The sequence below is a fragment of the Dunckerocampus dactyliophorus genome, chromosome 21 (assembly GCF_027744805.1).
Source record: "Dunckerocampus dactyliophorus isolate RoL2022-P2 chromosome 21, RoL_Ddac_1.1, whole genome shotgun sequence".
NCBI lineage: Eukaryota > Metazoa > Chordata > Actinopteri > Syngnathiformes > Syngnathidae > Dunckerocampus > Dunckerocampus dactyliophorus.
Window position 1 is genome coordinate 3,576,273 of NC_072839.1, and position 24,394 is coordinate 3,600,666.

At 42.6% G+C, this 24,394-nt stretch overlaps 2 protein-coding genes across 6 annotated transcripts in view; both read left to right on the forward strand.

Annotated features, from left to right (window-relative positions):
* The window catches only part of si:dkey-118j18.2 (uncharacterized), a 192,338-nt gene that overhangs the window by 77,008 nt on the left and 90,936 nt on the right, over window positions 1-24,394 (forward strand). The gene's annotated exons all lie outside the window — the stretch shown is intronic.
* sema5a (sema domain, seven thrombospondin repeats (type 1 and type 1-like), transmembrane domain (TM) and short cytoplasmic domain, (semaphorin) 5A) overlaps window positions 1-24,394 on the forward strand; it is a 133,092-nt gene that overhangs the window by 46,056 nt on the left and 62,642 nt on the right. For all 5 annotated transcript variants that reach the window (XR_008567328.1, XR_008567329.1, XM_054765309.1 and 2 more), the window contains 3 exons: window positions 6,909-7,008; window positions 10,256-10,301; window positions 18,526-18,588. Coding sequence is in view for 3 of the 5 variants with exons in the window: in XM_054765309.1 (XP_054621284.1) it covers window positions 6,909-7,008; window positions 10,256-10,301; window positions 18,526-18,588 (209 nt within the window). In the remaining 2 variants the exon portion in view is untranslated. The remainder of the gene's footprint in view (window positions 1-6,908; window positions 7,009-10,255; window positions 10,302-18,525; window positions 18,589-24,394) is intronic.

The window sequence follows — 24,394 nt, forward strand, 5'->3', positions numbered from 1 at the left end:
AATTCCACTCAGTGACTGTATGTGACCGTTCCAGTAGTCCGTCTTTCACCCAAAGTCAGCTGGGATTGGCTCCAGCTTCCTGTCCCGCTGAACATGATAAGCAGGAGAAAATGGATGGCTGGATGTCTGACAATAAAATCCTTTTCTGTACCCTGGAGATGTTTGGTCATCAAGTCTTCTCCTCTCTCCCATCACCTAAATCCACATTGACTTTTTAATATTTCATTGCGCACTTGTCAGTGGTTTCACAGCGGTTTGTTTTGCATGATTTACTCAGTGCCCCAGGGCCAACGCGCCGCCGCAGAAATTCAAGTGTCAGGACTTTTCATTGTAAAACAGGCTTGTTTTTCTTGTTGGAAATAATAGGACGAAACCTCAATGCGCTCGAGGTCTCCAATGCCCTTAGCTTTTCGATTTGAGCAGGTGTTTATTTTTCCAACGTCTCGTCCGGACCGTTTCCGCTCGTGGACTTCACTGAATAGTTGCAATTCTTCCTCCCGCCCATTACCACAGAACTGTATTTAGCGTCAATTGACTCTTCATTTCTGTGAGAGCCGGCTGCCACACTCTATTTGCGCCACTCCCTGAAAACAGCCACGCTTCCCAATCGCTTCCACATGTCGCCATTGTTGTCATCCTGGCTGCATCATCAAGCTGTAACGTTGAGCTCTGCCAGACCTGCGTGGCCTCTGATGCGGAGTGCAAATATTTATCCTTCCTGCCTTTTTTTTGTCAGCCGCGCCGTGTCAGAGCGGGGAATAACAAATGGGAAATGAGCGATGGGGTGTTCTATTTCGGGGGAGACAGAGGTTAAGAGGATGAGAGGGAAGCCAATGCAAAAAGGGAATTGTGTGTGCAGGTTCATTTGTTTCATTGCCCCCGTTTTTGGAATTCTCACCCCATTCTCAGTGTTTGTGATCCCTGCCTGTCTGTGGGTGATTGTGCCTTCATTTCATCTGCAGCCAGCTCGCTATCATAAGGGCACCGGTGCCTCATTTGGGTGCTAAATGAATGAGATCTCAGCCCCCTGCAACAAGTGCTCAAAGGTGATATTGGGCAAGTAACGTCTTGCAAGTAATGCAGTGTCCCGACAAAGGTGGCACAGAGTCGGGTGCTTTTTAGAAAAACTTTACTGCCAACCTTAACACACCAACAGCAGCGCAAACATGTTTCGCTGTTGCTCTCCACGACAGCTACACAACATGTCCTCGCTATCCACCAATATTGGTGACTTTATTACTTGAACGTTTTATTTATACAGTAAAACCTTGGTTAACGTCACTCGTTTGTCCTAGAAGGGCCGACTCAAATCGAAAAAGATGCTAAATGAATCAATTTTCCTCCTAAGAAATCACGTCAATCCAATTAATCAGTTTCAGAAAGCCAAAAATGTTAACACAAAACATGTTTTGATAGTTTTACATTACAAGTATATGTTTTACATGAAGATAACACTTTGAAATGCATATAAATACATAGAAATGATAAACGGAAGGGAGAAATGAACATTTAAGTTTAACTTTTACCTTCGTTGAAGACATGCTCGTTGCCAAAGACGCCACCTTCCTGCTCTGCTATGAATTCAGTAGTGTTTCTCTCGTTTCACAGTTATACAAACCATCAATAATACACAAACACAATTTCAAAATAGTGTGGCATTACAGAATTGGGGTTTATTACAAAACCATTATTACTAAAGTAAGAAACCAGTCAACCCCTTATTTCCCAATACATTGTATCTTAACTCATTTTTTCCAGTTACCCACACATAATGATCAAGCGCACTGCATAACTCGAAGTGTTACTGTACGCCTGCTATAGCTGGACCTGCGAGGCGGATCTGAAATGTGATTGGTTAAAGAAACACCCCCTATTGTCGTGCTCCACATGACAGTTTAGACTTATGGGTTTGGTTTTCCTTTGTTCCGACATTTCCTTTTATAGTGCTCTTATTTTGGTGTATTTATTTCATGTTTTGAGTCCTCTTGGCCTTGTCCTGAGGCAGCTACTGGTCTCAGCTGTTCCTCGTTAGCAATCAGCAGGCTTCTTAAGCACAGCGTTGTCACTGGGACAGTGCTGCACCATTTACGTTTGCGTGTTTTCAATGGTGAGTTTATGCCATTTTGTACTTCTGCTTTGCTTTGGATTTGTGTGTTTTAGATTTTTGCAGTGTCAGTCTTGGTTAGCCGTGCTGCTCTTAGTGGATAATAAAGAAAATTTTTGGACTGCGCCAGCTGACATGGCTTTGCATTTTGGGGTAGCGCTACAACAAATAATAGCAAAACATAACCCCAATAATGTTGTGACCTGGGCGAGCATTACTGATTGTGAAGGCCCTGGGTGTATTAGATTGACAACAATTTTGAGACTTGACGCAACTGTGTTAGTTAGCAAAGAACTACAGTGTCAGCTGATGTCATAAACAGGCGACGGAGCTGACGACCGGTTCCTGTTTCCATGTATTAGCAAGCTAATCGGCTGCTAGCAAGGATGTTTTGTGATTAACAATACATTAATAACACAGTTGGACTCATGTCGTATATTAATAACGTGATAAAACGGGTGTCATATTGGACACTAACCGGAAAATGTACACAGAGGCAAAACTCTTGCGTGACTTTTTGAAGTAAACCAAAAAACACGCTGACTGGGGTGTACGCTAATTAAGGTTACACTGTACCAGTTTGGGTACAGTATCAGATGACAAATGATACCCAACCCTAGCAGCCTTCCCTATTTGTTTTCCCCCTGTTTTGCTACGCTAAACCCATGTAGTAGGCTAAGGAATGGCTGTTTTAATTATATTCATTAGCTGGGGGGGGAGTTGTCCCCTTGTTTCCTTTGCTACTGTGCTAACGATAAGGTTGATTTGTTTGGCACTGTGTGGGATCATAAAAGCCTCCCCAGGGGTGGCGTGAAAAAAGCGCTATTTCAAGCCTTCACAAGGCAAATAAATATCACAATAGCGCAGATTTGCATCCCTGCTGTAAAGCCAACAAACTGGGATGGGGTGAACCCCTATGAGTTGTAGAACCTCTCCGCAGAACGGTCCTGCTGTTTGCCAGTGTTTACAGCGTTTGGCCTGATCACAAAAGGCTATAAATCCTTGGCGCTGTTCAATTAGAACCTTTTAGCATCCTCCAGTAAAATAGCATGTCTTCTCTCATTCACACACTCCCATGGGGATAGGGGGGATTTATGAGGTATGGTTGGCTTCAGCAAACCTGTCGGCCTTAAGGTCAATGGTTCACAACCTTTGGGAGGCCAAGGGCCGGCTTGTTTCTGTCAAAACTATGACAGACTGGTGGGAAACAGTGAGAGAGGTACGCTCCAGACCTCATAGTAATCTGATACTGTTATTTACCAATGTGGACTACAAAGAAAAGCAACATATCTTTTTTTTTTTTTTAATCTGGAGTTTGTTTTCCAGAGAGAAGATGACAAGAGCATGCTTTGTGTGCGTGAGTGACAGGCACAGCGTGGTTTTACCGTCTATTTTGCTGTGGAGTCTTGTTTTGGTGGTTGGTCAGCGCGGAAAATCCAATGTGACACAAGTCATTGGATGCAAATGACAACAATACAATACCCACTGTGGAAAGTTGTCTCATACCATTTTTCATCTATTCATTCCTCTACTTGTACTTCTACTGCTTCTTTTTTGGTCAGCTAACTCCTCCCACCTTTCTCAAACAGCTCATTCAGGACACCTTGGCTATCAGGACTTTTCCAAAAATTCCCGCATTTAGTGTAATCCCATATTTCCTGTGCCAGTTTTCCCATTAAATGAATGAATGGTCAATTTATTTGACACCCCCTACTGGTGGAAAATCATTTTCCATTTTCCATTACTGTAACGTTCTGCTTATTTTACAGGGTGACGTGGCTCAGGAGGTAAAGTGGTGGTTTCTCAACCTGATGGTTGCTGGTTCAATCCTCGTCCCTGCTGTTATCATTTCGTTCAGTCTGTATTTTTACAGTCCAACATTTCAATTTTCAAATTGACAAATTAAATGGCGTCCCCGAGTCATTTTATGCTCTCCAGGGAGTCTTCCAACCTGGCGATTGATGGTTCAATCCTTGTCTGATCCTACACATGTCAAATTCTGCTTTTTTTTGTCCGTCAAATTCTCCCACATTTCTTTTTTTCTTTTTTTATTTTTTACATTGATCCAAAATGACGGAACAACAAACTTCTCCCCACACAAGAATTTGGCACATTCGGTCCTCGTCGCTGCTGTGATCATTTTGGTTGAGTTCTGCTTGGTTTTCGCTGCATTATGTGAGCATCGGTGCATCGCCCGTGTCTATCGATGTTTCTATTGAATCTGAGTGGTTTATGCGGTCCGGCCCGCTGCCTTAGGTGGTGTCATTTGTCATTTGTATGACATAGATTTTCTTGCTGATAGGGGAAAAAAAACACATCTCCCCTGGATAAATGAAGCGGCAGATGATGTGTGATGAAGTCGACTGAGGTCTTTGATATTGCTAATGAAAATGTAGTAGTGCTGGGCTAACTTTTTGTGGGGAAAAAAAACCCCAAGAAAAATCAGCAGCGCAACTTTTTTGGTTTCACACAGCTGGAATTTAATCCCGTGACACAAGCAGCAGCATGCAGGTGCTCTTTGCAAGCCGCCTTCCCCGCACGCTCTGTTTGTCTTTGTTTCAAATCGCTCAGAACGCCAGTATTTGTCACCGGGACACACGCTTCTGCTTGTGCTTGCTTTTGGTGCTGTCAGGGGGGGAGAGCGTGCTTTCATTGGAAATGTTGACAGGTGCGCCTGAAGAAGCAGGTGATGTGTTTTCGAGGATAGTCAGCGTGTTGTCTCGCTCTGTTCCTTTTGCAGAGCAAATTAAACGTTTAGTCGGTATGAATTTAGATTTTCGATCAACGCAGACTTGCTGGGTTTCTGGCACAAAAAACAAAATTCTTCTTGAGAAATGTAATTACAGCAAAACGCATCATTTTTCCTGTTTTGGGTTTAATTGTCTTACCATAAATAATATTGAGTTCGTGTGTTTTGCTGTAAATGTTCCAGCGCTAGGGGAGCTAAGTGCGGGGGCAGGCAGGAAGTGACGTCAGGGGCTCACTGTTGAGTTTTAGCTTGGCGGGGGTTACGGCCGCAACGGTAGCCCGTGCTAGGGATTATTGTCCCCGTTGCAATCAAATCTGGTGCTTGTGTGTCTCACTGAACATTACAGTAACATTCCTGACACCCATTGATCAGTGTAGAATACTACATATCACATCTTTTGAATGCGTCTTCTGAATGCCTTATATCAGTATTTTAGTTCATTTAGCCATTTTATGCTTGAAAATGCTTCATTTAGGCAAAAAAACCCATAAAATATGCATATTTTTAGAATAACTATAGGCTTTAGTGAACCGCAAAACGGCACTATTTATTTTATATATTTTTTTGAAAAACCACAATAGAGTGAAGCTGCAAAATTTGAAGCTTAGAGAAGCTATGCTAGGTTAGCCTAGCTTAGCTCATTGCTAGCATAAAATTTCTATTTTAGCAGTGCATCTACAATGGACAGCGAGCCTTTATGGCTTCATAAAGTGAGGTCTTTTTCAACAAAAGCAAGAAACAATGCAGCTTGCAGGCTTTTTAACATTGTCGAGTCCGCTGGTTTGTTACCATGGACCATTAAACAACAAGCATGGAGACGCCTTCCAGATGCGACACTCTAATGAAGCTTGCCTTTGGTTCTTTCTCCAACATGATAATAAAATATATGCATATGGCAGCAAATTGTTCCACTTCAGTGATGTAAGAGGAGTAAACACGATCGTTTGGCAGTCCTAATCTAAACAGAGTTGTGCCAGGTTGAGTTACGTATGTACTCCGAGTTAGGACTATCAAATAGCCAGACAGTAGACAGGCTGTCCTCGAAGCTCAGCATCCTCCCCGGACCAGTGATTGGATTGGTCAAGGGTTAATGGTTTGGGCGCCATAAAAGCAGGCATGTAGGTCAGTGTCTGTCTAGCTCAAACGTCCATCTTTTCACCAGGCTGGTCCGTTTCCACAGTTAAGTCACAATTGATGTAACCGATGCAGGAGACACATTTTGACGCGCGATCAACAAATTTGAACGCATTCACACGCACGTGCACACACCCAGCTCAGTGTGAAAACAATGTGAAAATTTCGATTTGATATTTGTATCTTTTCACAAAAAGCTGCTTTTCTCCCTTTTCTAGTTGGGAGCTGATATTTTCCTGAAACTTACTTATGTTCTACTGCTGATTACTAATGGACGGAAAATGTTTTGTTTTTTTTCCTGATGAAAGATGCGAGTCTAGTCTTTCTTTTGGTAGGTTCCATGTTTATATAGCCATACGACACAAAATGGCTGGGATTGAATGAGTTGAGTTTATAAACATCTGTAAACAATGTTCAACACATTGGTCGCTAAGAGGAGTCTAAGCAAAAATATATAATGTTTATTATTCAAAATATGTATCTTATTTTCACTGCATAATCCTACCGTGGTATCCAGTTCTTGGTAAACGCAGAAGCATGACAATTCTGCCAAGTTACTGAAAATGATCCTCCACTTTAAGAGACTTGGGCCTGGTGCTGCCGGAAACGATCCCTCAAAGGTTAGTGTCCAGGCTCAGTTTTCTGTGGCGTAATTAGATGTTATTAAATATGTTGTACTTTTCCAGGTCCAAAATAACACACTACTGTAAGGTCAATTTGCCATGTGTTGGATGACGTGTTGTAACTTAGTTTTTTTTAAGCCCATTACTGCATCAGTTCAGTTATGTGTGTTTGACATGATATTTGCAGCTGTGAGGCAGCATCTGTGTACATGGAGGGACAATTATACAGTATCAGTAACCACAAGGACCTTTTTCTTCTACTCTTTGCGCATCTAAAAACTTGTGGTGTCATTGGCAGGCATGGAGCCGTGGATGTTCCGGTTCAAGGCAGAGGGCACGGTGGATTACTCGCAGCTGACCTTCGACCCCGGCCAGAACGAACTGATTGTGGGTGCCAGGTAAATGTGTATATATTTCTCGTCTCTGCTGTGTTTCCCTTTTCTCATCCACCATGTCGCATTTTTCATGCGCTTCGCTGGTGCGCCGCGTGACGTGTAACTTCTCCAGATGTCTTTTGAAAGTTCAAGGAAAGGGCTTCTGCTAAATAGTCAGTGGCTGCAACACGTAATATCATAGCTTATGATAAAGTAGTATATTTTTAAAGCTAAAAATCCAAGCTGTACAAGAATAAGGATGTCATTTTAACAAGTGACTGTCAGAATTCCTACCAGACCCGCATCCACTCAGTCCATAATTATCTATCTTGCTATCAATCGATCGAACTATTGATCTATCTTTCAGCAATTTTTTTAAATTTTTCATTCAAAGGAAGGAAAGCAACGGCAACTGCCTCCCAATCCCAGCTTTACAACATTAACAAAGATAGAATTTACACAAAACAATTGAAGACATACACAAATACAATATAAAATATTTGTATATTATATATACAATCATTGTTTTCAAGGCATTAAATAAACAAAAACAAAAAGTACCTACAAATAAATTACAAACATCCGTGTTGTTATCATTTATCACCATTACCATTATGATATATTATTTATTCTCATATATTTCTAATATTTAACAAATACTCTAGAGTAGAGTAGAGAGAATAGAGGCAATTTCAGTGCATTTTTCGGCAACGGACGCAATTCTTCCACACACCTAAAAATATTTAAAAAAAATAAATTTTATAGACAACAGCTATAGTTTTACATGCCAGACAATGCAAAATAATGATCAATATTTTTACATTTATTGGAGGCTCTTGTTGGGGAAAAAACAGAGAGCAGAGAGGCAGGAGAGATGGGACGCCACATGTGTACTTTGCGAAGAGTTCTCTCTTGAATTCAATCGTGTTTCTTGATCAAAGTGCTGGTACTTGCAACTTTTTGGGTGATTTCGCAGTCGAACTCAATCCAACATGCATGGACAGTCGGTGGATTTGTTTGGACACCTCCATTCCACACAGTGATACAGTCCAAGGCACACGGACTAATTTGCTCGATGCAATGCTGTACGTTAACCTTTAAGATAGTGTGCGAAAACCAGGGCAAAAAACGGAATAATACCAAAACACGATTTGACCGTCAAATTCATACTAAAGTTGAACTTTACAGACATTTTTGTTTCTTGTGGCGCTGGTGGCTATCAAGTGTAACTGACGAGGAGCAATCGCAATACTGTTGGCTACGCTGGTGACATTGAGGCAATCCCATCAGTGGGGACGCTGGGGAGAAAAAAAAGATTTAGTTCAGTCTTCGCTGTCAACTTTGATGGCCTGTCAGGTGTCTTAACTGCGAAAGGTGATGTGCTTGGATGGATGGCGGCAAGCTGGGTTAGACATGCTGGTGATAATGGAAGGGAAGCCTGATCGATGCAAATATCAATACAGTAGAAGACAGACACTGCACTGAGACATGGCTGATAGCCTCTCTTCAGGAAGCCTGGCAGAGCTCTGGAAAAGCGGTAAGTATGAATATGTGCGTGTGCGTCCACACAAAAAGAGTATAAATCTGTACTGACGTGGAATAATGTAAAAATGTGTCTTGCTGATGGGGAAGTACAATGGAACCTCGATTCTCGAAACCTTGAAAATGATCCATCTATCCATTGATTTTTTTTTTCTTTTCCGCTTATCTGTGTCTGGGTCACGGGGCAGCAGTCTCAGAAAGTCCAGGCTTCCGGGTCTCCGGCTACCTCTTCCAATTCCACTGGGGAGACATTGAGGCGTTCCCAGGCCTAGCTGTGAGAGACAGTCCCTCTAGTATGTCCTCGGTCTGCCCCGGGGCTTCCTCTCGGCTGGGCATGCCCGGAACACCTCACCAGGAAGTCGTCAAGGACGTCCAGGCAGCTCTACTCCTCCCGGATGACCGAGCTCCTCACCCTATCTCTTAGGGCGATCCAGCCACCCTATGGAAGAATCTCATTTCGGCCGCTTTTATCTTGTTCTTTTCACCACGACGGTCCGCACATTACTGCAGACGCTGCGCCAATCCGCCTGTCGATCTCCCGCGCCCAGCCGCCGAAATACTTGAACTCCTCCATCTGGGGCAAGACCCACTCCCAACCCGAAGGGTGCAGTCCACCCTTTCCCAACTGAGAAGCATGGCCTCCGATTTGGAGGTGCTGAGTTTCATCCTAGAAGCTTCAAACCCATCTGCGAACAGCCTCAGTAAACTGTGATGGTCATCCGGACCACCTCGTCTGCGAACAGACACGCGATCCTGAAGCGGCCAACATGGGATCCCTTCAGCGCCTTAGCCGCACCTAGAAATGCTCTCCATAAAAATGATACTTCAGAACGAATAATGAACATCTGTTTCCATTTCCTTCCTTCCTCCTAATAAGCATTACGCTGATGAGGCGTTCAAGCGCACTGCGAGTGTTGCAAAATAAGCCACTTTGCTGCCAAAGAAAGTTGTCTGAAACAAATAAATTGGATTTATTGTTTATTCTTATTATTATTTCCCATGGGAAAAAAAATTGCTTGGGTTTTCATTTTTGGTTTTCATCTGACCCAACCGAGCTTCCACGGTACTATGAAATATTGAAATATTGATCTTGCTTCTTTTTTTTAACAAGAAAATTGAATGTAACTTGATTTTCCTGCTTCATGTCGGGTCTTTGGAGGAGAGAAAACGTGAAATATACAGCAGGTAATTTAAAAGTCACCAGGAGAAAATGATGGCTGTTCTCCAGAGTGTCCTTGTGGTAATGTAGCCGAGCCTGATACATTGTTGGTCAATACTAAATTATTTCTTTGCCAGGCGTATTTCTAGGAACGCAATCGCTCTTGAAGAGAGGCGAGAGTCAATGAAGTCATTTAGCGGCTTGCTAAAGTGAAACGCTTTAGGCAAGGCGGGAGCAGAGATTCGTTTCAAGCAAAGTTACAGTCAAGCTGAGATTTTCCCTGGTCTGCTGCCTTGATATCAAATACAAATCGGCAACGTGTGAAACATTGAACTCTACAAACTCTTTAATATTTCCTGATTTATGTTTAAAGGGATGTGCACTGAATTCATGAATTTCCAAGTAGACTTTAAAAGCAGTTCTTTTGAAACATGTTGACATCCTTGAAATAGTTTTCACGTTAGAACTTCCTGTTTACCTCCAGGATGAAAATCCCCTCAGAATATTCCCCTATTTAGATGTATTTATCTGGAATAACATACCTCACATGCTTCCCTGTGTTCCTTTCAGAAATCACCTCTTTCGGCTCAATCTGGAGGATTTGACACTGATCCAGGTGAGTGCAAACTTTCTTCTTTGGAGGGAGCCTCCGTCTGCCCGCGCACGCTCTTTTATTCGCAGCGGAACAGGCATCCCGAGCGCAACAAACTCTTTGCATGCAAAATGGAGTTAGCTGCCAGCCTCCATGACTTAAAGCTGTCACGTTTTTTTAAAATAGCTTTGCATTTCACACGTGGCAGCGCCTTCCCATCTGCTGGAGTGACAGCTGGATCGGTTGTCAGGGCTGTGGGTTGACACGCGAGGGAGGGAAAGAGTTGTTATAAAGTCTTGTCACTTGTAATACCCTCCATGTGCAAATCCAATGTGGCGTATTTGCGACAGATGGACTTTGTGGTGTGGAATTTCTTTAATATTCTGTTGCTTTTTTCATCCACCTCTTTTGCTGAGCAAAGTGTGTTAACTTCAGGGTTCCAGCTTAGCCTGCTGTCTCTGGTGACTAAAATATGATTGGGATAGTATGTTTGGCAGCTTAATCACGCAGTATGGGTGGACTGTGTTTATTTTGCCCTAACAGATTTGCAGGTGAGTTGTATTGCGTTTGCATTATAAAGCTACCAAACAGAACATACTTTATGAGGGGACAGACAAAGAGAGGAGAAAGAAAAGTGCTGGAAAACGGCAAGGGTCACATGAACATTGGAGAACCTGGGGATGGGCATGGAGATGGGCAAGAGCGTCTCCGCCTGCTCGTGCTTAGAAGTGAGCAACTTTAAGCAACTACAATGGCCGTAATACTCAGAGAGATCATCATAGTGAGGGTAATAAAGTGCTAACAATAACATGCTACATGAAGGAACATCACAGGATTACATTTGCACAATTCAACATGTCTGAAAAGGAGTCGGAAGAAGCAAAGTCTATTTAATCCCAACCTTCTCAGTCTCTATTACTAGCGATGAAAATGTGGCTATTTGAAAGCTCAAAACCAGCGTTGACGTGTTGATCTTTCCTAGGCTCATGCCCAAGAGCAGGGATCTTGGGCTCAAAAAGTTTGGTGACCACTGATTTAGCGTATGTAACAAATTGCTTCGAGGGGAAATGTCTGACTATTCATGTTAAAACGTTTGATTGTCTCCTAGTGAGAGGGACTGAGACACTGAAGGGCAGCCTCGCATGCCCAGACACCCTTGGTTATTTGCATATGGAGAACTATTCTGTCTATTATACATACAGTATCGTTCTATGTAGCACATGAGGGAGACTGTAAATAAATACTGCATAACAGGACACAAATCACATTGCATTCACTCTAAGGAATATGATACAACACATTTTTCTAACACAAGTAACTTGCACATGAAAGTTAAAGCTGACTCTTTATTGAGCCGAGTTATCTCTTAACAGTGACAGAATTCCCATCACTTCTAGTTTAATACTTTCTTCATCCATTTATGATGGAATGCACCATTTTTAATGTTGTTTTATTATGTTAGGCCTTGTTATGCTGCAACTGGAAAGCCCACACAAATGGCATCCATCCCAGGGGGAAACATGTAAGGGTGAGGGGCCCGTGTCGTCCCAGTCAGATGCTTAGTGACTTGCTTAAGGGCGCCTGGCAGTGTTCGGGAACAAAACTGGCATGTGTCCAGCAACCAGTATTCTGATGCTATTCTCCTGCAGGTGGCTGGAGGGGGGTTGTAGGCACATGTCCTCTACTGCCCCCATAAACGTTTGAGGTCCTGCAGAGTTAGCATCCAAACACTGACACAGCCTCGGTTTATTTGTTGGTGGTAGCAGCGAGATGTCTTTGATGTTCGCCATTTATACCCGGGAGAGCCAGGACGGAGCTGGAGGAAGAGCGGCAAGCAAGGCAACAGGGGAAAGGGAATGGCTCAATGGAACAAAGACAAAAGAGCGGGAGCCGTGTTGACACAAAGATGCCTGGAAAGGAAAATGAGTAAAAATGATGAAATGACATAAGAGGCTAGGTTTGTTTGTGGAAAGAAGGAAGCTGTGAGAAGGAAGGACGAGTTGGGGTTGGGGTCGTTTTGGATGCGTGCACATGCTTTTTGAAGATCCGGCTTTCTTCATCATCCGTCCTGCTTTAATCCATCCTGCTCAGTGGGATTCAACAAGGAGATTTCCGCCAATCCCATCAATCAATGCCTCATTTCGAAACGGCAACTTGTTCACCTGGTCAGATAAAAGGAGAAGACAAGGCCTCCTCAAACGAAACTTCAACTCTGCGAGAGTCAGAGGAATAACATCTCTGCATGTGTTTTACCTTTTCTTTGGCTTTTTGCAGCATTTTGGCAACAGTAATTAAAACTGTAAACATGTATTTTTTTACTTTACAAATATATACCTCTAAAAATGTATAGGTTTTTATATTACAATGTTTTTATATTTGTGTAAAAAAAATTGTGGTAAATTATACAACATTTTATTAAATAAATGTCAATATGTTTTATATTATTTGTAATATAAAAAACATTTGATAGGTTTTTATATTACAATTGTTTTATAAGAAAGTATTTTCAAACTATGCATACATTGCATACATTTGCAGGGTCGTGAGTGCCGAATCGTGACTATGCCATAATATCCACCATAATATGCAATACATGTGTACAGAATGTTACATTATCTTTTTGAAAACCCGGCCTCCTGTCCCACCGTAACCAGCGGTGGGTTTAAAAAAAACAAAAAAACAAAAGCTTGGAATAATTTCATAATGATAATAGACTGCAATTTGCCAAACAACCAAATGACACCACTGTGGACTGTACTGGAGGGGGCTGTGTTCGGACCACCAACCCTCCAGTTTCTGGACGGCCTGCTCTTCTTCCTGAGCCACTGCCGCTCCTGAATGTACTCTTTGAAATGACCCGCGCGCTCGCCCCTGCTTTGCATTTGACTGCAGCAGATTTTCCGAGTTGGGCAGAAGAGTGCTGAATTTTAAAGAGCGCAGGTGCTCCTCTGACATTTAACACCTTCTCAAGTGTTTGCCTTCCTTCTGTGGTTTCTATTCTGCCTTCAAACGGGGTGCATTGAAATTTGATGGCCTCTCTCCCTGGATTCACATGTATTTTAAATTTGTGTGGCCGTGAGGCACTGAATATTTTCCCTTCTCAGATGTGGTTGTGCTCACATTTTAAGCAGTGCCATCCAACCAACCATCTTCTATGCCGCTTATCCTCACGAGGGTCGCGGCTATGGTGGAGCCTATCCCAGCTGACTTCAGGCAAGTGCAGTGCCCATTGATCCTACGCTAAGGATGGCATTGGAAAATACACTCCTTGGCCACAGAATTAGGTACCAGGGATTTCCTATAATGACAAATATTTGCATAAAAATGAGATCGCTTTATATCTGTATTGTTTTTTCTGCCGTTAATGACTCAGTGACCCCTCGTTTATTGCTGGTAAATTAGTTCCAGACCCCACCGTAATAAGTGAGTTTCCATAAAGTAGGATTCCTAATTTATAAATTGAATATTTTTGTCGGTATGGCATAGAAAACCTGTTTACAAACTTCTAAATATGGTTAACATTATTAGAGCTCTCTAGACATGAAATAGTACCCCTATAGTCACCTTTAGCTTGGCTTGGTTTCCGGCCGCAACAGACGCAAACATTTCCAAAAACAGAACAACACAGGAACCTGAAATTAAATGCTTGTTAAGTTTTGGACAGGAACCAAAATTTACAGGTGAAATGTGCCCTCTAAAGTCGCAGGGGATTTGAACTGCCGTTGTGGCATGATGTCCCCAATTTTACACGACTGGGCAAGCATCAGAGGAATAACTCTCTTTCCTTGAGAGTTAACTCTCCACAAAGACACGTGCATCAGAGTGCTCTAATGCCGCCCGTTTAATGGCCCACTGACAAATGATGAAAACCAGTCCATGTCCTGGGAAAGCAAGACATTTGGTCACCATATCTTAGCACATGCTGCTGTTTTGATCACGTGGGCTTTATCCGGATCGTAGTGCTGGATAGGACTGCCTGTATCAAAGATTCTAGATGCAGGCTGATATAATCGGATTTTTCACTGATATCGGACAGATATCCGACAGATATCCGATATAAATGTCAGCTTGTACGAATGTACAAGTACTAGCTAGAGGACCTCATGAAACCTATGTTTAAGATGGTGGTTTTCACCCATTTTCACAAGCGTTGCATGGGATTTCTGGTTGCAAGGTGTGGAAAATTAGCCGAAACGAGCTAAGCTGCGGTTGTCTTTGTGATTTCACCCTATAGCAGTCATCATGCATCAGCAGTGTATGGCTTATCAGCACAAACGGCTTTTTGTTTGAATTTAAAAGCTAAAGCTGCTGCGTGTCCAACGAGCATAGTACATGTATTACATATTTATGACAGCTATGAAGCCTTTTGTCACATCAAGGCAACAGGTGTCCTATCTTTAAACTTTTATTGATCGTATGTTGTTTGAAGTCACACGTTTGGCTAAGGTCTTAAAGGTCTTTGCACAGGGAAGGCTCTCATAGAAGAAAAGGCACTAAGGGACATCATAAATAGCGTTGACATGAACGGTCAAGTGTCTACTCAAATGGAGTGGCGGGGAGATTTCATAAGGCTTGAAGTGAGAAAAGTAAGACCCCGGACCAAGAGTCAGTCTGGTCCTGCCTTTGGCCGTGATGATTGGAGTTGACATCTGCTACTTTTACATGTTTTTATTCCCACAGCCCGAAGTGGCTTTCCTCTCGCTGTCAACCCCCACGCTGGCTTATCTGCAAAACACTGACAAGAGCAAACAGAATGTACTTCTTCTCCTTGGCCCACTTTAAGCGCTCTCCAGTCACGTGGAAAGAAACAAGAATTATTAGTTTGGTCAAGTTAGAGGACATACAGCAGCCAGTATATGTTTATGTATTCTCAAGGGACAGTACCAAACTTTTAGTTTAAAGTGGAACCCAAGGATTGGTTAACGCTGAAAATTTACACCCAAATTTTGCATCAGTTTGAGTAATGCGTCTTGTCATGGTAGTAATGCACTGCGTGAGTCCAACTGTGTTTTTAATGCATTTTTTATCACAAAACATCGTTGTTAGCAGCTTGCTAATGCATGAAAACAGGAAGTGGAAGTCAGTGCGGTCTCCTGTCTATGATGTCATCAACGGCTGACTCTGTAGTTCTTTGCTAAATAACACAGCTACACCACAAGTCTCAAAAATGCTAACACGAAACATGTTTTATGATAGTTTTCCATGCAATTCTAAATGCATATAAATGACGAATGAAAGGGATAAATTGATAAATAAATGGATAAATTCAAAATAAAGGCATACATTTAGTATCTTGCACAAGCATACTTTAGCAGAGGAGCCAAACCAGTAATCCAATTGCAAAAATGTGCCATTCCATTGTCGTCACAATAGGACACTTGCTCGAAAAACACACGTCACACCTGCTTTCTTGTCGGCCCCTAAAGGCCCTAAACTTGAGCGAACTTGAAACCGTGCGCTGTCTCTGACTCCAAATTCTTGAAGGTTTTCACAAAGCACGGGTATGTAAATGCAAAGACCGTTTGAATAGTAAATATTGTGCCGGAGCATCAAAATATAGCAATATGAGCAATTCCTGAGTCCAAACTGTCCATCTCTTGATGTCAGTCCTAATGATGAGACATGCAGTCAGACAGCTGCCAGCAGAGAACGTGCACCATGAACCTCCTCCTTCCATCATCATGCTCCTCACTCACTCCTTCACTGACTACTTTGCCCTGCCCACATCCACAAGTCTTCCTCATTCTGCCTATCCTATTTAGCGTTGTTTGTTGTATTTTCATCTCCCCCTTATTTATCCAACTGTCTGTCCTGTCCTTGTTTTCTATTTATCTCCCCCCGTGTGCCCACTCACTCGCTGTCTGCACCGCGCCCACGGCTTGCTAACAATCTCACTCTGGTTTGAAGGCTGACAAGAGGCTGAAGCACAGTGATGAATCATCTCTGAGGACTGCTCACCCACTGTAGTAACACTTGAGTGACACGCACAACGTCTGTGTGTATTTTTATTTAACGCTGTGTCACCTCATGCCTAGCATGATTAACGATACAAACTTCGTATTCATACCCGAAGTGCCTTCAATTTGAATTATTATTCAATTCTACCTCCTGCACATGCCTGAATGCTGCCATTGACAAAAGAAAGTGTCTTTCAATTTGTTTCCAAGCTAGATTTTCAAAATGTCGTATTAACCCAAGTTTATTTGTCTCTATTTTTATGCAAAAATTGTTAGATTTGATGTAAAATATTTTACAGATACATACATACACACACACAGAAATGCAGTATATCTTATATAAAAATATGAAAAATTTATATTAAAATCAGAATTTTATTTTGTATAAGTTTCTCCACAAAAAAGTATACCGTGATGGTAAAATCCAATAAATGTTAAATAATATTTTGTGATATTTTCACTACAGTGGATCCCTGCACTGTCATGATTCTGTATTTGCAAGCCCGTAAATATGCAGATTTTTGGTCAATTTTCCCTCCCAAATAGGCTGTTATTTCTGGAGAAAGAAATTTCATTCACCCTATGTCTGTAATAATTTTGAAGCTGGTACAAAGAGATAAAATGTTTGTTCTAATCAATGTTTTTGTGCCTCACTCAGGTTTTTTTTGCCAAGCATCGTTATTTTTTCCCAAAGTCCCCCAGGTTGTCTTATATTCAGGGATCTAGAGTTATTCATGTAAATCAACAAGGGAAACACCACATGACTTTTCACAGCTTTTCTTCCTGTCACTCACCTGGAGAGATGAAAAATGTGCCTCAAAGGTTGGACAAGTTGGCAAACAGAAGGCATTATGATGCTAATTTTAAGATAATAAAACATTACATTACATTTAAAATCATATGATGGATTTGTTTGTATTTTTAAAACATTTCAAAATATAGGTCTTGGAAAAAGAGAGGTCGTCTTATATTCAAGTCAATACTGTAATCTTAAAAAAAATACAACTTTGCTTAAAAGTTCATTGTGGTGCCACTATTTATCTTAATATGATCCAGTTCATTACCATCCTGTCATCTGCTGAGGCCTCTTTTCCTTTAAGCTGCAGGAAGTGGTCTTTGCCCTGCAATATTTAGAATAATTCCATAATAGAAAAGTTTCCATGGCAGACAGATTCATTCCAATGGCACAGTAGCTGAACAACTGCAGGTTAATGAGCTTTTAATGTTTCCTAATGACGCCTTGATGGTCAGGCTATCAGATAAAGGGGCGAGCTCGGCTTGCAGCACATTCCCAATTGAAAGGATTCCCGTCTTTAATATGTAATGACAGCATAAGGTAGTCCAAAAATGGACTTTTGATGATAAACGGCAGCATAATGATAAAAGCGTCCGCTTTGCTTTCCTGAGTCCAGAGGCCAGTTCCGCTGGGTCTCGGCTGTTTCGCTGTTTGAGGTTCACATCCGTGGTCACAAACCAGCCAGTTCAGGAGTGGAATGTGAATTGACTCGCTCGCAGTGAGAAGAGGCTGTCCAGCTCGCATTAATACGCAATATCCTCTTTAAATGGTACCAGACTCCCTTAGCTTACTCCTCGCTTTAAGCTCAATCCTAATCATGACGATATGCGTGCCACAACATTAGCAGCACTGATTTTTACTAAGAAAATAGATTTTAAATAATAAAGGTTCTCCAAAAGGTCACTTTGAAATGAAACAGAAGAAATTGGAGCATGCTGGTGCCTTCACCTAATGTCAACGCTTTCAGCCTCACACGTAAATCACAGTGATACTTTCAAATGTTTTTTTTTTTAACCCCCCCATTGCATAAATCAAATTGGCATTCTGCTGTGTGCACTCTCGCCTCTCGCTTCTTGAGGTCTGCGCTTTAATTGGATTCTGTGTCTGTATTTAACATGGCTTAGAAACTGTGTGTGTGTGTGTGTGTGCGTGCGCGTGTGTGTGTGTGTGCGTGTGTGTGTGCGCGCGCGCGCGTATAATGACAAATTCATACACGACTAGCCTCTGCTTTAATCCACCCCGCCTATCAATCTGCATGCAGAAATCAGCGATGCGGCCGGCGTATCAAATTCATTGTGTAGTTTTTCATTATTTCTCTGTGTGCTACAGGCTTCTGTCTGTTGACAAACGTTGAGAGTGTGCCAGTTTTGTGGGTCTGATATTGTTTTGTTGAGTGCTTTTTCCAAGTGGTTCACGCTGACATGATGATTTTTTTTTTCTTGACCTGAAAATGGTTGGGAGGGAGCCTGATGATACTTTTCTTTTCTTTCTGCAGGAGGCCGAGTGGCACTGTGATGAGTTCACCAAGGGAGCCTGCTTCAGCCGAGGGAAGTCTGAGGTATGTCAGTGAGTCTCTGCGTTTGAAGTGTCACGATGATGACATGTACTGTGTAGCCTCTGGTTTGTGTCAGCTAACCAGAATTAAGTCAGCATGCATCTTGTAGGTTACATTTCTGTTTTAAAGACGTGTGAAGACGGCATGACTGAGGTGGTAGAGTGGTCTTCTCTCAACCTGAAGGTTGCAGGTTCGATCCTCCGTCCTCCCGTGATTGTGTCGACGTGTCGTTGAGCAAGATACTGAACCCCCAGTTGCTCCCGATGCTGCGTCATCAGTAGGTAAAGTAGGAGTATCAGTAGCGCTTTGAGGTTGGAGGTGGAAAAGTGCTATACAAGTGAAAGACCATTTACTTTGTCCACTTTTCATGCACTCTTTGGCTGATCTACAAGAAAATCATCATCGGGAGATTAGATTGGTCATGTTTCAGGTTTTTATCCAGACCAAAATGAAAAATACGTAAATGGTCGCATTCAAATTGGCATTTTTATCTTGGGACCAAAAGCACATAACCTGGCCGGACCACATTTGTGACGCATTATGCGACAGAACTCTTAATTATCCAAACAAAACTGCTGTCTGTTGGGTTTAATCCTGTCTGTTACTCTGTGAGTACCTTTCCCCAACTCTCGCACGGCAATGACGTAAAGGTCGGATATGCATGACCCGAACGTTCAGCCTGACGTAGCATTAGATACATCCATCTTCGTTCACTTATCCAAGGTCAGGTCGCAGGGGCAGCAGCCTAAGACAACAAGCCCAGACTTCCCTCTCCCAGGCTGCTTCGTCCGGCTCTTCCCGACGGACGCTGAGGCTTTCCCAGGCCAGTTGAGAGACATAGTCTCTCCGTCGAGTCCTGGGTCTTCCCCGAGGTCTCCTACCAGTTGGACGTGCCTTGAACACCTTAGCAGGGAGGCATCCTGATCAGATGACAGAGCCACCTCATCTGGCTCATCTCAATGCAGGGAGGCAGCGGTTCTACTCAGAGTTTCTGCCGGATGGTAGTGCTTCTCACCCTATCTCCAAGGGAGAGCCCAGCCTCCCAATGGAGGAAACTCATTAAATCCGCTTTTACCCACGATCTGGTTCTTTCGGTCACTCCCCAAAGCTCATGACTATTTGATGAGGGCAGAAACGTAGATCGACCGCTCAGCTCCTTCTTTCCCACGACGGACTGACTGAGAGTCCGCATCACTGCAGACGCCATAACAATCCTGTTGGTCTCACATGCTTGTGAACAAGACCCCGAGGTACTTGTCCACTTGGGGCAGGATGTCATCCCCAAGCCGGAGATGACATTCCACCCTTTTCCGACCGAGTACCATGGACTCAGACTAGGAGGCACCGATTGCCACACCAGCCGTTTCAGTCTGCTGCGAACCGATCTATTGAGAGCTGAAGGCTCAATGAAGCCAGCAGAATCACATCATCTGCAAAAAGCAGAGACCCAATCTTGCAGGCTCCAAATGGGATCCCCTCCACGCCCTGGCTGCACCTAGAAATTCTGTCCACAGAGGTTATGAACAGGATGTGACAAAGGGCCGCCCTGGACCAGGGTCCACAGATGAGAGTTGAGCTGATGAGCTCAAAGGCAGAGCTGTCTACTCGTCGTCCAGCACATCTCTTTAAGGTGTCAGGGAGTGAGGTTTACTCGCACAGCCATCCCTGCTTGTGAACATTACACTCCCCTCCCTAAACCGCTCATCCGGGTCACGGCACCAGTGGAACTCGACTGGTCCGCCCCTGCACATGCACATGGCTTGAACCAGAGTCAACTTAGATAGCACTTGTGTTGTGTAGTTATCCCTTCTTGGGTCGCACAAAAACACACCAAATACACAACCTTTTTTTTTATTATGCTGGTATCAAGCGTACAAACAAACACAGAACACAAAAACATAACCACCTCCACCAGCAGAGGTAATAACCAAAATATTAGGTACACCTGTGCATGGTGCAGTGCAGTTTTACAGCACTGCAACCTCAATAAAAATACTGTTCAATTCATCAAAACTGAGCAGTATTATATTTATGAATAATTGTTGATACAACTTATAAATCAGGTCTTTGAGTCGTGGAAAGAGGAACATGTGATGAATAGGGGATGTCAGAGATCTGTGGGTGGGTTTGCATCTTCTTCTTGAGGTGCGTCCTTTGTGGGGATTGGCGGTAATGGCGGGAAAGGATTTAGACTCTGTGGCTCTTGCTGCGTTGTCTGTCCTTTAACGGAACATGTTATCCATCGGGGTAATTGAGCTTGTGTGATAGCCGAACGGTAATGGTATTGGTAAGGGTTCACTTCGTCTTGTTTTGTTTTCCTCCTCACAAAACTGCAGTATTTTTCCGGGATCCCGCAAGCTTTGAGTTCTTTAAGCCTCTCCTCCTTGAATTCATCCAGCCACTGAATTTTCTGCAGATTCTTCTCCTTGGCGTTTCTGTCCTCGTAGAGTTTCTCATGGCGCTTGACTAGGGCCTCCTGCTCGCGTTCCCTCACCTGCTTCTTGATGCTTTCTAAATGGTCGTGAGCATTCACCAAGCGCTTCTTCTCAGTCTCCTCCTGTTTGAGCAGCGCCTCCTGCGTGCACTTGAGCACCCGATCGAACTCGGCCTTCTCTTTGGAAATCTCCATGGACTCGCAGTGTTGTTTCCAGAGGAGCTGCTTGTCACGCTCCGTCTGGATCTTACTGTTTAAAATCCACCTGTCGAGTTTCTTGATTTGATTGTCCTTCTCCATGATAGCTCTCTCACGATGGTGCTGATAGCGGTCGTAGGCATTCTTCCGAGCCTGCAGGTCTTGCTCCGCCTCGTGCTTGATAGCAAAAAGGTCCTTCTCAATTATCTGCCGCTTTCTCACCTCAGCAGCCTTTAAGTCATCTTTCTTTTTTCGTGCTGCCTTTTTCAAGACTTCCAACTCTTTTTCAAGGATGCTCGGGCCTGTGGCTCTTGCAATGATCTGATCATGCTCGGCGGTTGTAAGACTGAATCTTTTAACATGCAGCTCATCACGTGGGACTCTGACGTTGTAAATGAAGCCTTGGTTGCAGATTACAATTGCCTTTTTCGGGTGCATTCGGATCAGGGGAACCCTGGGATTGGCATCCATCCCAAATAGACCTCTATCATTCTGAGAGGCCGGGTCCTTCATGCAGTACCGACTTTGTCTCCCTAAAGATGACGTCACACTCATGGTTATGTTGTTCGTGTCCGAGTCAAATGAAAAATATGATTGACGTGTGCTCACTCCAGGGTGCAGCCCTCCTCCAGCCTCGGGTCAGCTGGGAGAGGCTCCAGCTCACCCAAGACCCTTCGAATATTAAAATTCCCCCCAACAAATCCCAGTTTCATCTGCCGCCGTTATTCAAACAAATGAGATGTCAGCACAAAGATTGACATGTAAAAACTGACACGACTTTAAATTAGAGATGATCGGCGACATCACACTCTGAGCACACACTACGACATCACTATGAAGTCATAGCTTGGCTTTGTTACTGAGTAATGGGAGCACGATATCACCACCTCGAGATGTGTTGGGTCTCATTACCGTATCATATTCTGTATACATTGCATGTGCAGGTATGAGTGGGTTTACTCGCTGTGAATTCTGCCAGAATGAAGTCAAACTGTGGACCATTTTTCTCCGGGCTTGGTGCATATCAAACCCACACAACATCAACTAGTTAAAAATGAATATTCCAGGAAAGGATGCTGCATATGGTGAGGAAAAAGACTGACCTTCATAACATTGTTTCATACATAATGTGACGTTCTGTAGGCATATATTGCATATTTCCGTGGATCCTCGCATATTCACGATTTGGAACTCACAACCCCGCAAATTTGTGGATTTTTTCAATTGGGTTCCCCGTCCCCCCAAAAGTATTTTCTTATAAAACAAGAAAATACAAATACAAAAGCCTATTAAAAAATATTGTTATATTACAAATATATATTTTAAAAACATTAGATAATAAAGAAATTTTATATAATTTTTAACAAATTCTAATTCTAATGCAAACAAATGCATGGGTTTTCACACAAATATAAAAAAAAATTACTATAAAAATCTATATGCTTTATAGGTATATAGGTATATCTGTATTATAAAAATATTTTACACATTTTGGGGGGGTAGTTTTTTTGGGAAAAACTTGTGTTTATATATAAAACCCATGTGTGCTTTATATACCTAAATTTTAGGATACTGATAATATATGTGTAAAAATGTATAGGTAATTTTCATTTTTGGGTCAAATAAAAAATAATAAATAAATATAATTTACTTTTTAAAAAATTATATATTTCTGAGTTCAACAAATAAAAATTATATAATTTTTTTTGTATAAGGTTTAGTACAGGAAATGGTCAGAGGAGGATCTTCACTAAAAGTAGCTTAGCAAATACACGGCACAGAAGAACAGAGGGTCGTCAACTCGAACCACTATCTTACGGTGCGATTAAAGGGATAGTTTGGATTTTTTGACCTGAAGTTGTATGACGTCCCCATCAGCATTGTAGTCCATTAACAGCGACTTACCCCCCACTTGGTCTCCGAAGTCCAGTTCTGGTCAGATTTCTGTGATGATCGTAGTTCTGCTTAGTTGCTGGGGACAATAAAGTAAAGAGTTTGGCTTCTCAAAACAATATAATACATTTGCATCACAAAAATGCCTTCTAAAAAAAATCAGACCTCACAAAACGCTCAGCGTTATGTTTGTCTCCCGCCGTATTCCCACACACTGTCGCCTGTGCATTGTTGTGTATGTGACCAAGACGCTTGCATCTACTTCAGCTTGTTTAGTGCGCAGGGATACGGCGGAGCGTATTAACCTTGTGAAAGCATATTGTTTAGAAAGCCAAACTCTTTACTTAATTGTCCCCAGCAACTAAGTGGAACTGCGTTCGTCATGACAGAATTCTGACCAGAACTGGACTCACGAGACCAAGTGGGGGGGTAAGTCGCTGTTAATGGACTACAATGCTGATAGGGATGTCCTGCAATTTCATGTCGAAAAATCCAAACACAAAACATGCTAGGAAGCCCACTAGCACACTTCCCCAGCACAAGTACCTTGTTCTTCCTGCTGGTGGCACCCCATCTACAGGAAAAGAGGTAATGACGCTGCAGGAGAAGGACGTCCTCATTGTTAAATACCATTCATTAGTGGTGAATACCTACAGTATTTACTGTAAAGTCTACACTGTATGGAGCTTAAGCTTGGATTCTGCTTCTATGTATTTAGCTTCGTAATGAATATGACGTTACACTATAGTCAGTTTGTAAGAAGTGTGTCAAAAATGGAGGAGAGACACTGTAAGGTTGGGTTTCTGAGAGTTTTAGTACCACAAATTCTTGCATAAGGTTTGGCACTTAAAACATGGAACAAAACAAAAACTTGGAACTTGATTGGATGAATTTTCTGCCGGCTTCTTGCGTTACAGGCCAATCGGATCCACAGGTACACATGTGTTAATACTATTGAGTAAACTACACAGCATGAGCTTGACAAGCAACTAGGAATGGGCAAAATGTCCTTGTTCTATTAAACATCAATGAAGAGTATTTTTATTGCGGTGGGATGATCTCTCTTGCTCGGATGTTCTGAACTCCTGATTCAATGGCAGTGTTGTAACAGCGCGGGACTTGTTGAGGTTGAACAGCGCCTCTGTTCTCGCAGTCAAGAAGTGCACTTCTTTTTGCCTTACGTCAAGATGAAACTATTTCCACACAATCGAGTCTTCGATGAAATCAATATCATCCTTCTGCTGGGCTCTTTGGTTTTCCTGTGTTCTGATAAAACTGCCATTA